At 46.2% G+C, this 13,327-nt stretch overlaps 1 protein-coding gene across 5 annotated transcripts in view; it reads left to right on the top strand.

Moving 5' to 3' along the window:
* The window catches only part of KIF1B (kinesin family member 1B), a 157,447-nt gene extending 150,918 nt beyond the window's left edge, over positions 1–6,529 (top strand). For all 5 annotated transcript variants that reach the window (XM_021716015.1, XM_021716016.1, XM_008064949.2 and 2 more), the window contains 4 exons: positions 327–476; positions 824–1,016; positions 1,386–1,504; positions 1,972–6,529. In XM_021716015.1, coding sequence (XP_021571690.1) covers positions 327–476; positions 824–1,016; positions 1,386–1,504; positions 1,972–2,014 — 505 coding nt within the window. In that variant the 3' untranslated portion in view covers positions 2,015–6,529. The remainder of the gene's footprint in view (positions 1–326; positions 477–823; positions 1,017–1,385; positions 1,505–1,971) is intronic.
* Positions 6,530–13,327: the final 6,798 nt, after the last annotated feature.

The following is a 13,327-nucleotide window of genomic DNA, read 5'->3' as shown; positions in this document are numbered from 1 at the left end:
ACTCACCTCAGCCTCCCAAAGGCGCGGGATTACAGGCTGAGCCACCGAGCCCGGCGTTTACTAGGCTTTAAGGTAGGAAGCCAGACATGTGACTCAGTGGTCATCAATCATCTGTTTCCTCTTGTAATTTTTGAAGGACGACACCAGAATTCAGAGTGAACTTTCTGACCCCAGCTTTTCTTCTCAGCTGAGTACTCTGAAACTCATGTCTGCAACTGTGTTCCTGGAGAGGCATTGTGTTCCTCCTGGTGAGGTGGTGAGCAGTGTGCCTTGACCTTCAGTGAAACCCCTGTTCCCACTTTCTCCCTAACCGGTCTCTTTCATAGGACTCCAGAAGCCAATTCTCGGGCCTCTAGTCCCTGTGCAGAATTTGAGCAGTTTCAGATTGTCCCAACTATGGAAACGCCCTATTTGGCCCGAGCAGGAAAAAATGAATTTCTCAATCTTGTTCCGGATATTGAAGAAATTAGACCAGGGTGAGTACTGTATTGACCAGAGATGCCAGGTATAAAAGATAAATCAGCAAGGAAATTGTACTGTTTTACTTCCAGCCCCTCTCTGTGTGGTCTGTACCACAGTCTAATACACATTGAGTTGGGATAAGAGAACTGGACTTGATTTCTGCTTCAGTGATCTCTCATGACACATCTCCACCCCGGCATGGCATATTGCTGTGGCACTTTTTCTCTGTATTACTTACAGATAAGATTCCAAGCCAAATAGATCGATTGCTGTTTTGTTGAACCTATTGGCCTAGATGAGATGTATTTTGATGGTCTTCAACTCATGAGAAATTGACTTGTCTTTCTTGCTGTCCTTTTAGCTCAGTGGTCTCTAAGAAGGGATACCTGAATTTCAAGGAGCCACTTTCCAGCAACTGGGCTAAACATTTTGTCGTGGTCCGTCGCCCTTATGTCTTCATCTATAACAGTGACAAAGACCCAGTGGAGCGTGGAATCATTAATCTGTCCACAGCACAGGTGGAGTACAGTGAGGACCAGCAGGCCATGGTGAAGGTCCGTCACCACCTGTTGTGGCTTTTCATCACCACCCATGCTCTTCCCCTTCAAGTTCTGAACTCTGTTTTGTGTATTCTGTCTGTCCTTTCTGTCTGATCTCCTTGGACTTTCAAGGGTCTGTCCTTTCTATCTGATCTCCTTGGACTTTCAGTGTGCCGTGCAGTATGCCTTGTGAACATGGCTAGTCAGGCCAAGGTGGGAGGATTGCTTGAGGTTAGTAGTTCAAGACCAGCCTGGGCAACATAGTGAGACTCTGTCTCTACTTCAGAAAAGAAAAAATAAAGAAGAATTAAAAATATATATATGGCAATGTGATCCCCATTGCTCCGTCTGGTAGTAACTTTCTCGTCTACCTGTTTCTTCCAGACGCCTAACACTTTTGCTGTCTGCACAAAGCACCGTGGAGTCCTCTTGCAAGCTCTCAATGACAAAGACATGAATGACTGGTTGTATGCCTTCAACCCACTTCTTGCTGGCACAATACGGTAAATTGCTCTGGTGTTTCTTTTCTCTCCTTGCCTTTTGGCCTCAGGGGATATCAGCATAAGTAGAAAAGGTAGTATTGTTCTAAAGAGGTTTAAAATAGAGAAGGGACAGCAGTGTAAGTTAGTTGTTGGGGAAATGAGACTTCTGCATCTCATGAGATGTCATCTTGTGTCCTGAACTGCTGAGGAGATTCTGGTCACATTTGCACCTATATTTCTTCTTCGTCATTTTGTTCTCAAGAGGTCTGTAGGTGGGGAAGGGGAGAAGAGTACAGGGATGATGTGAGAACCTCGGTGATCTCCCGACTTCAGCACTGTGATTCAGCCTCAGATCCCAAGAGATCCTGACCTGGGCCAGCAGGGCCAAGGAGGAGGAAGTTCCAGGAGAGACCTCAGAGGGAACAGATAGTGGGGAGAGAGCACCTGGGTCCGCTTTCCTAATCCTCCCTCCCCATTTTCTCCCACAGGTCAAAACTCTCCCGCAGGTGCCCGAGCCAGCCCAAGTACTGAGTGACTGTGCTGAGTGCCCTGGCTCGCCTTCGAGAGATAAAGAAAGTGTTACCTCTCATTTCTCTTTGTGATTCTTGATGGTGACTCTTGTATGTAATCCTGTGGCTTGATTACTTGCCCTCCTCATCCAGAAATTTTCTGGCTCTCCTGTCCCATCCAGGACTCTCCTCATCCAGGACTTTCTGGCTCTCCTGTCTCATTGCTCTGTGCTCTTTTCTTTTTTCCTGTGCTAAGAATCTTGTTAGTAGCATGTGGCCTAACAAAAGGAAAAAAGATAAAAAACACACCCACACACACAAAAAAAACCCCGAGGGGATCCAGTGAATCTCCAAGTTATTTTTGGTATATTTTGGCTTCCTTTTGTATGATAGGTCCCCATGTGACCACCTCTGATGTCTGTGCTGCTGTCTTTGGACACCTTTGTCTGTTGTTTTTCATGACAACATAATTCTTTGTTTTTCTTTCTCTGTGATGCCACTTTAATTTTTCTTGGGTGACTTAGAGACTACAGGAGGATACATCTGGCCTTTTGAGAACCTGAGAGAAAAAACTTAACCTTTTTTTCCTTTTATTTCACTTTTTGCCATGCCTAATCCCTGCATTTCCATTCAAAGAAAAGGTTGTGGTGAACTTAGAAATGGGACAGTTATATTCTCTGAGTCAAAATCGGGGCTTATTTAGAATATAGTTATGGAATTTTCATCGATTGGAAGAGAGAAGAGAGGGCTTTTCATTAGGCCTGGAATAGTGGCTGCTGTTGACCCTGTGAGAGGTAAAGAACTATGGATACTGCCATGATACACCTACAGGATGACATGGCTTCAAGGGGCCCAGGATTTGGCAGTGGGCTGTGAGGGCAGCAGTCAGTAGGACGCTTCTAGCTCCTCACAGCAGGACTCCTGGAACGATTGTTTTCTCTACTGAAATGAAGGCTCTTCTCTGGGCGTTTCTGATTCTGTTTTTGGAGTGCATGATGATGGTGCAGTTTGGAATTAGTGCCCTGTCATACACAAATATCCCACAAGGGGGAGCGTTTTACTTGCTGATGATAAACTTGATAGCCATTTATCATTACTATAATTAAGATAAGGCTGAGTGTGACTTTGTGATTGTTGTAGCTGCCTTTGATCAAAGAAATACAGCTTTCAAGTATAAGCTGGGAAGTCTCTCCCAGTGGTCGCTTTCAATGATGCTCGTCTCCCTGTACTCATGGCTAAGCAAACATGGCAGGCTGTGCCTTCTGGATCCCAGGATTAAAAGCAACCCACTACCACTGTTCCAAACAAACAAAGCAGACAACACCTGGGAATAAAGAAGAGCATCCAGGGAGCCCTGGTCCAGTGGTTTGTTGCTTGTATTCTCTGGTGTCTCTCTCACCCCACAATATGCCCTTCTGGTGTATATTCAAATCCAGCAGGGTCTGTTGATCCTTAGAGATGGCTGCCTGGACTGGAATTAAATCTAATTTCAGGAAAATGAAGATGGAATTTGAAGGTCACTTTTAAATTTCTACACCGGGAATTTCTGGCGTAGAAATATTGCCCGGGGAGGTGGAAGCTCACTGTTGACAGACCAGGGTCATCTGGCCTCTAGAGACCCCCATAGAAGATAAGTCTTTTTCAGCTGCCAGTACGTTCTACAGGATGACATGGGGAAAAGAAAGCCTCCAGGTGACTTCAGTTGCTCTGCCAGTTGACTTGAGATGGTTTTACCCATCTGTTACTTCCCTTACACAGACCTCCCTGGGTCTCCATCGCTCAGGCCTTCAGGAAAGTATCTGCTCACTCCCACCTTGTGAGGACTGAGGGTCCTTGACCTTGAGGTTGTTGACTCTCAGGTGATAGGCTACTGGATTACTTTCCACTCCATGCAGCGAAGGTCAGGGGCTCTCGCACCTCTGCAGAATAGTTGCTAGGGAGACTCATCATCATTTATACCCTTTCTGACTCCCTGGTTGGGCTCATCTCTGAAGAACAGGCCTCCCAACTTCACCTGTGGTTATTCCTTGCAAAGAAGAGAAAAAATGAATCGCAGAGAGCTTAATAAAGGGAAGGGTGGAAGACACAGACTGTGTCCTTATCTGAAAAGCGATCAGTGGAAACTATGTGGTGGATTTCTGAAAGCTTTCCTCCTCTCCTTAACACATAGGTCACTAACTGTAATGTGATTTGTTTTCTAAGTGGTATGTAAGCTTTTTAATGTAGTTAGATGTTTCCTGATTGTCTGACGGACACAATATGCCCTTCTGGTGTATATTCGAATCCAGCAGGGTCTGTTGGTGCTTAGAGATGGCTGCCTGGATTAGAATTAAATCTAATTTCAGGAAAATTAAGATGGAATTTGAAGGTCACTTTTAACATGAACCCCCTGATGTTGCTGCTGTTGTGAAGCGTGACAGAGGATCCAAGTCTGTGACAGGGAGGCAGGAAGCCTGAGGAGAGCGCAGTCACGCAATACCTGAAATGACTTGTTTTTCTTCTAACTCACACAAAACTGGTTTGGAAAGTCTTTGCTTTGAAAGTGTCAGACATTCGAACAAGCCAAAGTGGATTGTCTGTTCATGATGTGCCCAGGTAGGACCTCTCTAGGAAGCCGAAGGCAGCAGGGTGGCCATGTCCTGCCATGGCTGACATGTATGGCCACGCCAGCGCTCTCAGGGTGGGTGTTCCCTTTCCAGCAGGGCCCCTGCTGGGAAGCTCTGACCGAGGATTTATGGCAAGAACATTTATGAGGCTTCCACTGTAGCTGTAGTGGTGGGAAGGTTAAGAAGCCTAATCCTTACGGAAACTACCCTTTAATTTAAGGTGACTACTTATGTATTTATTAAAGCATTCCTTTAAGCAAGCAAAAAATTTAAAAGGCAAGAAAGAAAACACTAATGGAAATTAAGAGAAATGAGAGCTGGTTAGAATGAGGCAGCTCCTCCTCCCTCACTCTCCCATCCCCCTCACTCCTGCCAAGCAAGGCATGGTCTCACAACCATCCCCTAACCTATGGTCAGACCCCCTGTGTCTGTGTGCCGCCTGGGAGTCAGTCAGCTCTCAGGCCATGACTTTGTGGGGCCAGCCAGCCCATGCACAAAGCAGAAGCACAGACCAGGGCTGCCCATGACGACGGGGTGTACCTAGCTCCAGCACATTCAATGTGGAGATGGCGAGGGAAAATGAAGCGAGTTGTCCCAACTAAGAAACCACTATTATTTTATGTTTTTCCCCTTCAGCTACATAGAACTTATACAACTGCTAATATTTCTTATGAATTTTCAGTTGGTTGAACATGAAGGAACAATTATTGTGAACGGTCTTTTGGGATCTAAAAACAAGGTGACCTTTCCTGGCACATATTTCAAAGCAAAGACTTTGTTGCCTGCTGCTCATTGTCTCATTTACAGGGATATTTACTTGTGTAAGGTGTATGTATATTTATGCAACTGTGATTCATTGCACATTGGACTGGAAGAGAAATAATTCTCCAGCACGTGGCACTCGGTACTTTCTGCACTCCCTCATGCTGTGTCTACTCAGGCTCCAGTGGACAGTATCAGGGCTTGTTTGTTTGACTTGGGTCCTTCAGTTTTTCTTTGGTTCCCTTTTTAAAATGTGATTGTTAACCTACTCCTTAAAAAGAAAAGACTAATTCTGCTGCTGCTCTCAGAAGGTTTGCTGACTGTGTTAAGTAGGACTCTAACTTCTGTGCACTACAGCTGTCTACCATGGCCGGTGATTCACCCAGGTGTGTGAGCCAGACCATGACTGTGTGTAGCAGGAATGTACTAATGTGTGCTTCCTTGGTAGATTGAAATATCAGCTGAGAGATTATTTGCTATTGCTGTTCAAAAGGCCATTTATGAAATTAGTATTTAAGCCCCATAAAATCTTGAGAAAGCCTCCAGTCATTTAAAGGAAGAAACTCAAGTTGGTATAAAAAGGATCTTAAAATCTCAGAGCCAGACGGCTGTGCTCAGATGGAAAGTCGGAGCTGAGGGTGGTCTCTTGCCAAACCCTGGCTGTTATGTGTTGTTTTTCATGTTGAATTAATTTGTCTCATGCTGCATATGCTGGCATTAGTTCACCTGAGGAATCCATCAGCCTTCTCGTGTTTAAGGCATTGTCTTAGACTCTGTGGCTCTAAAGTACCTATCTGTTGAGATTTCAAGTCTCTTGTCACCATCCTCACACACGACAACAAAACCCATGATGCATAAGTGGCCTTTTTGAACCAAGACTTTGCAAACTGATCTCTCCCCAGTGAAGGAGTTGAGCACATTAGCAACAATGTACATTGTTAATTTTGGATTTTCATTTTCATGTTTTATTTTGTAAATATTATCTGATGTTTGGAGCTTGAGTATACAAAATGTAAATATAGTTCTTGTATTTGTACTAATTCTGATTCTTTTGCTGTATAGCCTTAGATGTGCAATGCAGACATTATCTAGCTGTGTATGGTAACCTTGCATCACGGAACTATTAGTGAACGAGGTCAAATAATAAAGGTACAACCAGTGCAACAAAAGGCTCTTGATGTGCTTTTATTTGTGCACCCCTTGAAAGGAACTACACACAGAGTTCTTTTCGTTACTTGCAAAGATAAGACCTTTCTAAGACAAAAACCATGATGCTGTCACTTACATATTCCTTTCTGATACTCAAAATAGTGTGGCTTTTTTGTTTGTTTGATTTGAGCCAGAATCTCACTCTGTCACCCAGGTTGGAGTGTGGTAACACACTCGTGGCTACTGCAGCCTCAACCTGTTGGGCTCAGGCAGCCCTGCCTCACCCTTCCAAGTAGCCAGAACCAAAGGCTCATGCCACCATGCCTGGCTAATTTTTTCTATTATAGACAGGCTCTCTCCAAGTTGCCTAGGCTGGCCTTGAACCCCTGGGTTCAGGCAATCCTCTTGTCTTGACTTCCCAGAGTGCTGGGATTAAAGGTATGAGCCACTGCACCAGGCTAAAGTAGTGATTTTTATATAACCAAGACAGCTTAGTATGGTGCTGTTTCTTTGAAAGTATTTTCTCCTGGGCAACCCCTGTGGGTCCCCTCCCACTGTGGGAACTTTTCTGTCCTCTCAATAAATCCTGCTTTCTCACTTAAGAAAAAAAGAAAGGTCTTTCTCCCAAATATCTAAGGGGCTGCTTTTGCTGGAAGATTTGTCTCTTTTCTTCAGATACCTCTCTTTGTACACCTAGCAAAGATTCTGACGTATAGTGTTGTGGGTTTTTAGTTGGTTTGCTTTGGTGGGGAAGAAAATGGAAATATGAATGTTTCAACGTGTCAGCTTAATTTTTTTTTTTTTTTTGAGTTGAAGTCTTGCTCTGACACCTAGGCTGAAGTGTAGTGGCACACTCATGGCCACCACAGTCTCAACCTGCTGAACTCAGGCAGTTCTTCTGCCTCAGCCTTCCAAGTAGTCAGAACTACAGACACGTGCCACCATGCCTGGTTAATTTTTTTGATTTCCTATACAGACAGGATCTTGCCAAGTTGCCCAGGCTAGTCTCAAACCCATGACCTCAGGCAGTCCTCTCATCTCCACTTCCTAAAGTGCTGGGATTATAGGCTTGAGCCACCCATGCCCTGCCTCTGTCATCTTAATTTAGCAAGTCCCAACATGAGCAGAGAATGAGCAGGTACCACCATCCTGGGTGTTTGGGAAGAAATGGAAGAAAGGAGGGAGAAGCAGCTCTCAGACAAAAGCAATAAGATTTGACAAGTATTTGAGTGCCCACCCTGTGCAACTGGGTGCTGATGACAGCAGTAAACAGCAAAACCATGCACCTGGGGCTCTCATGCCAGTGTGGAAGGTAGCTGTTACACAAATTCATAGCATCAAGTATTAAGTAGCACAGAGAAAAAGAAAGCTTAATAGAAAATGAGAGAGTAATAGGCAGGATGCACCATGTGGTCTGGGAAGGCCTCTCTTAGGAGATGACAGGGAGCAGACCCCTGAATTAAAGGACATGCAAACCCCCGGGCAAGGAGGTTTCCAAGTAGAAAAAGGGACCCTTAGCCGGACTCAGTGGCTCATCCTGTAATCCCGCGCCTTTGGGAGGCTGAGGTGAGTGGACTGCCTGAACCCGCGGGTTCGAGACCTGCCTAGGCAACTTGGCGAGACCTCATCTCTACAATAAATCAAAAAATTAGCCAGGCATGGTAGCGCGCCCTTGTAGTTCCGGCTACTCAGAAGGCTGAGGTGAAAGGATCGCCGGAGCCCAGCAGGTCGAGGCTGTGGTGGCCAGGAGCGGCCACTGCATTCCAGTCTGGGCAACGGAGTGAGACTCCAACTCAAAAAAAAAAAAAAGAAAAGAAAAAGGGACCCTTGAAGCAGCAGCACCCTCAGTATGTTCCGGAGACAGCAAGGATGCTGGTATGCAGTCAGTTTAGGGGGAGAGCAATGGAGGATACCAGAAAATAGCCAGGGAAGAGGTAACGCAGGGTGTAGGTGACAACTCAGAATTTCATTCGAGTGAAATGAGAAGCTAGTAAAGGCTTTTGAGCAGAGGTGTCTGAGTGTTGTTTGCTTTCTTCCTTTTTTTTTTCTGAAGTTGGAGTCTCACTCTGTCAACTAGGCTGGAGTGCAATGACATGCTCATGGCTACCTCGGCCTTGATCTGCTGGACTCAGGCTATCCTTCCATCTCAGCCTTCCTGTAGCTGGAACTACAGGTGCAAGCTACCACACCTGGCGTATTTTTTGATTTATTGTAGAGATGAGATCTCACCAAGTTGCCCAGGCTGACGTCGAATCCCTGAGCTCAGGCAATCCTCTCCCCTCGCCTCCCAAAGTGCCGGGATTACAGGCTTGAGCCACCATGCATGGCCTATTTGCGTTTTTTTTTTTTTTTTTTTGTGAGTTGGAGTCTCAAACTGTCGCCCAGACTGGAGTGCAGTGGCCGCTTCCGGCCGCCGCAACCTCGACCTGCTGGGCTCCGGCGATCCTTCCGCCTCAGCCTTCCAAGTAGCCGGGATTACAGGCATGTGCTACCATGCCCGGCTGATTTTTTGATTTATTGTAGAGATGAGGTCTCGCTGCCCAGGCGGGTCTCGAACCCGCGGGCTCAGGCAATCCACTCACCTCAGCCTCCCAAGGCGCGGGATTACAGGCTGAGCCACCGAGCCTGGCTTATTTGCGTTTTTAATATATCATTCTGACTTCTGAGTGGAAACCAGTGTATGAGTCTAGGGTGGAAAGTGGGGACAGTATCTGAGCGTGTTGGTCCAGTGTTGCAGGGAAGATAATGATAGTTTAGACCAAGTAGGAGCCGTAGAGGCAGGGAGGTGGTCAGACTCAGGGAACATTTTGAAGTTAGAACTGCAGTTTGCTGAGAGACTGCATGCAGAGAAGAGAGAAAGGAGAAAAGCCTCTGAAGGCACTAGTGTCTGAGCCAAGAGAACAGTGCTGCTGTCTCTGGGGTGAAGATGGCAGGTGGAACAGCCAAGGTGATGCTGAATTAACTGGATTTTGGCCAGGCGCAGTGGCTCACGCCTATAATCCCAGCACTTTGGGAGGCCGAGGGGAGAGGATTGCTTGAGTCCAGGGGTTCAAGACCAGCCTGGGTAACTTGGCGAGACTTTGTCTCTACAATAAATCAAAAAATTAGCCCCAGCATGGTGGCACACGCCCATAGTTCCAGCTAAAGGATCATCTGAGCCCAGCAGGTTGAGGTTGCAGTGGCCATGAGCGTGACTCCAAAAAAAAAGACTGGATTTTGGCCATGCTCGCTTTCAGGTGCCAGTGCTCCCAGCTGAATGTGCCATCAACAAAACCATTGGGTAAACTAGCTGGAGTCAAGGGGCTTAGTTGGGAGCGGTCAGCATGAAGACCACCAAGTTGAGGCAGGTAAGGAGACCGGGGAAGTGCGTGTGGTGGGCAAGAACCAACGACTGAGTCTTGTAGATATCAGGAAGAGTGACAGCCAAGACAGAGGCAGGGCTGTGGAGGGAGAATGACACCTGGCAGCCAGGCTGAGGCATTGAAGAGTGGGAAGTGGGCGCTGAGTTTGGTGTAGCTGTAGGTTACAATAAAGACTGAACAGGCTTGGAAGGCTGAGGTGGAAGGATCACTTAAACCCAGCAGGTCAAGGCTGCGGTGGCCAAGAGCATGCTACTGCACTCCGGCCTGGATGACGAGAGTGAAACTCCAACTCGAAAAAATAAAGACTGAGCAGGGGCCACTGGTTTGGGCAGCTAGAATGTGATGGAAGTCTGAGGGAGCCGGTGAATACCATTATTTTCTCCCAATTTGAGAACCAATTGAGAAAAGGAGACAGATGGGAGGTGGGAGACCAAAACAGCAGCTTTATTACTGACAAAGCTGTGGTCAGAACATGGCTTATATCTGTGGGCAAGTGGGTCTTCTAAGACTGAACCTCAGAATTAGAGGGTTTGAAGCAAAGCTTCTTGAACTGTATTTTATTTTATTTTATTTTGAGTTTGGAGTCTCCGTTGCTCAGGCTGGAGTGCAGTGGCATGCTCCTTCCACCTCAGCCTTACAAGTAGCCGGAACTACAGGTGAGTGCTACCACGCCCGGCTAATTTTTTAATTTTATTGTAGAGATGAGGTCTCACCATGTTGCCCAGCCTGATTTCGAACCTACGGGCTCAGGCAATCGTCTCACCTCGGCCTCCCAAAGTGCTGGGAGAGCTTCTTGAACTTTAATGAGCCCCCAGGGATTATGCTGAAATGCAGATTTTGACTTGAGTGGCTTTGGTTGGGGCCCTGATTCTGCATTTCTGAAAAGCTTCCAGGTGGTGTCAGTGTCACCACTGTGGGGCCCACTCTGCACGGCAGAAGTTTAGAGGAGCTGCAGAGTGTGTGTTCCCCGAGGCAGCTGAGGGTCCACGAAAGGGAGGAAGAAGAGGGAGGCAGTGGCCAGGCCAGCCGTGCCCAAGGCCTCTTCCCAGACTCTCAGGAACATTCTACTGGTGGAGCTCACCTCCCCTGGAGGGGAGCATCGGGAGGGTCTCTGCCCTGGCAAGTTCACTGGCACACAGCATCTGAGTGGTGCTAGAGAAAGCCGCCTGGGCGTCGGTTCTGGGGGGTGGGAGGAGAGGGCGGTGAGCCAGTGAGTACAGACAATTCTCTATAAAGAAGAGAAGACATGGTGTCATGGAAGGGGATATGTGGCCAAGGACAGGGTTTTGTTTTAAGGAAAGGAAGCACGTTGTAGGCTAGCTGGAGAGAAGGGACTGCGAGGGGCACCTGGCGCTGGGGGAGGGAACGGGCCGGTAGGATTGGGAGCCACACACAGGGAAGAGGTGGGTCCTGGGTTCGACTGAGGAGACCCCAGAGACTGCTCTGTGATGGGAACTCGCCCGTCGAGGTCACTCATGTCTTTTTGATTGGATTTAACGTCTTAAGAGGGACGTTCGTTGTAAGGCTTCCGGCAGGCCGCATCTTCCTGCAACTGGTCTCAACTGACTGGTCATCCCCGAATCAGTGCATATAAGGTAGGTTGTACCTACAGCCTGACATCCAGGATCACCCCCTAGCTGGGGCTGTGTTCAAGAAGACAGTCAGGCTGCCCCATGGCACTGCCCACGCGACTGGGGTGCGGCTTTCCTACCTGGTTTTTCTTGTCATTCCACTTTCCCTTAGGAACTCGAACTCCTTGTCCCTGCACGAATTTTTGAACTGTTGTGAGCCTCTGGCTTAAATATATAGTTGCAGGGTTTTTTCCAAATTGTTCTTTCTGCTAACTCAGGAGGATGGAGTGGAAGGATCGTTTGAGGCCAACCTGGGCAACATAGTAAGACTCTGTCTCTTAAAATACGAAAAAAATGTTATTACAGATTGTTCTTTCTACCTAGCTTGCATTCAGGCCATTTGTGTTCAGTGAGTGACAGAGCTGGGATCTTCAAATCTGCCTCAACTCGTATGTTGCTTACACACCCTCTTATGTAAGTCAAACAAAGGATTCCACCCTGGGAGGTTTGCAGAGAGGGCTGTGTTTGCAGAACTTGAGTTCATGCTTTGATTTGGGATTTGGGGAGTTAGGGCAAGCCAGAAAGGTTGTAAGGTAGAGAGGAATGGGGGCTGGCTTTCTTAAGCATTATAAGCCAAGCATTTGAGGATTTTCTGAAAACTAAGCTCTGGCACGCCCTGGCTCTATTCTGATCACACTGGCGTAAGAAGGGACTTGCCCTAGTCCCAGCCCTGCTCTCCTGAGCCAGTTGGCTGTAGTTTTCCAGTCATCTTGGGAAGCAGTACTTGCTGCTGTTTGCTAGTTAGTTACCTTAGCACAGAAATGGAAAGTCTGTGCAGCATGTAACCTTAGTGAAAGGAGAAAACAAATTATCATTTGATCAGGTATGTACCTATATTTGCATAAAATGATGCCTTTTCAGGAGTAGCTTGGCTAAGTCCAGATGTTTCGTCACATTGACTCAGCATAATTCCCCTTTCTAAATCTCAGACTAGAGCAATCAATTTGCTCCTGTATTAAAGCCAGATGGTTGGCTTTCCTTGTAACCCAGGCTTGCAGAAAGAGGAAGTCAGTTTGAACAAAGTTGAAAGATACTATAAAGAAAGGACTGACCGTGGTGGAAAACTATGGGGGGGAGGGGAAGGGAGGTGGGATTAACAGTAGTCAATATCTGTCTGGGGACAGGAAGACACCCCTTATCAACAAGGGTGCCTGAACGAGGCATATTTGTATACCTAACCCTTAACTGTACCCCAGAATTTTAAAATAAAAATATATTTAAAATGAAAAAATAAAATATGAATAAACGAAATAAAAATAAAAGGACAATAAATCCAAAGATGATTGAAAAAAGAAAACAATGATACTGGAATTATAATAAAAAATCTAGATCTTCAAAAAATTGGTAAAATTAGTAAACCTCTGTCAACACTGACAAAATGAAAAGAGATCATGAAGGAAATAGGGTATATCACCACATATTCTGCAGTAATTAAAAGATAAGGAAGCATCATGAACTTTATGATCATAAATTTTTTTAAAAATCTCAAACTATAAGAAGAAACTGTAGGAAACATCTTCTGGGCATCTGAGGAGAAAATGAATTCACAATCAAGTTCCCCAAAGCAAATGCTACAAGCTAAGACAGACAGGTAGGACCTCATCAAACTGACAAGCTTTTACAGATAAAAAGAAACCATCAAGAGAGTAAAAGACAAGCCATAGAGTGGGGGGAAAATGCAAATTATGTACCAGACAAAGGCCTAACATCTAGGATCTATAAAGAAATCAAACGAAGTGAAAGGATGAAAAAAAGTACCAGAGGACATGAACAGACTCTTCTAAAAAGATGGCACACAACCAGCCAAGAGACACATGAAAAAATG

This window comes from Carlito syrichta, unplaced genomic scaffold (genome assembly GCF_000164805.1).
Source record: "Carlito syrichta isolate Samal-C Ts95f unplaced genomic scaffold, Tarsius_syrichta-2.0.1 Scaffold308112, whole genome shotgun sequence".
Lineage (NCBI taxonomy): Eukaryota > Metazoa > Chordata > Mammalia > Primates > Tarsiidae > Carlito > Carlito syrichta.
Note: the sequence above shows the minus strand (reverse complement) of the source record. Positions and strands in the feature narration are given on the sequence as shown.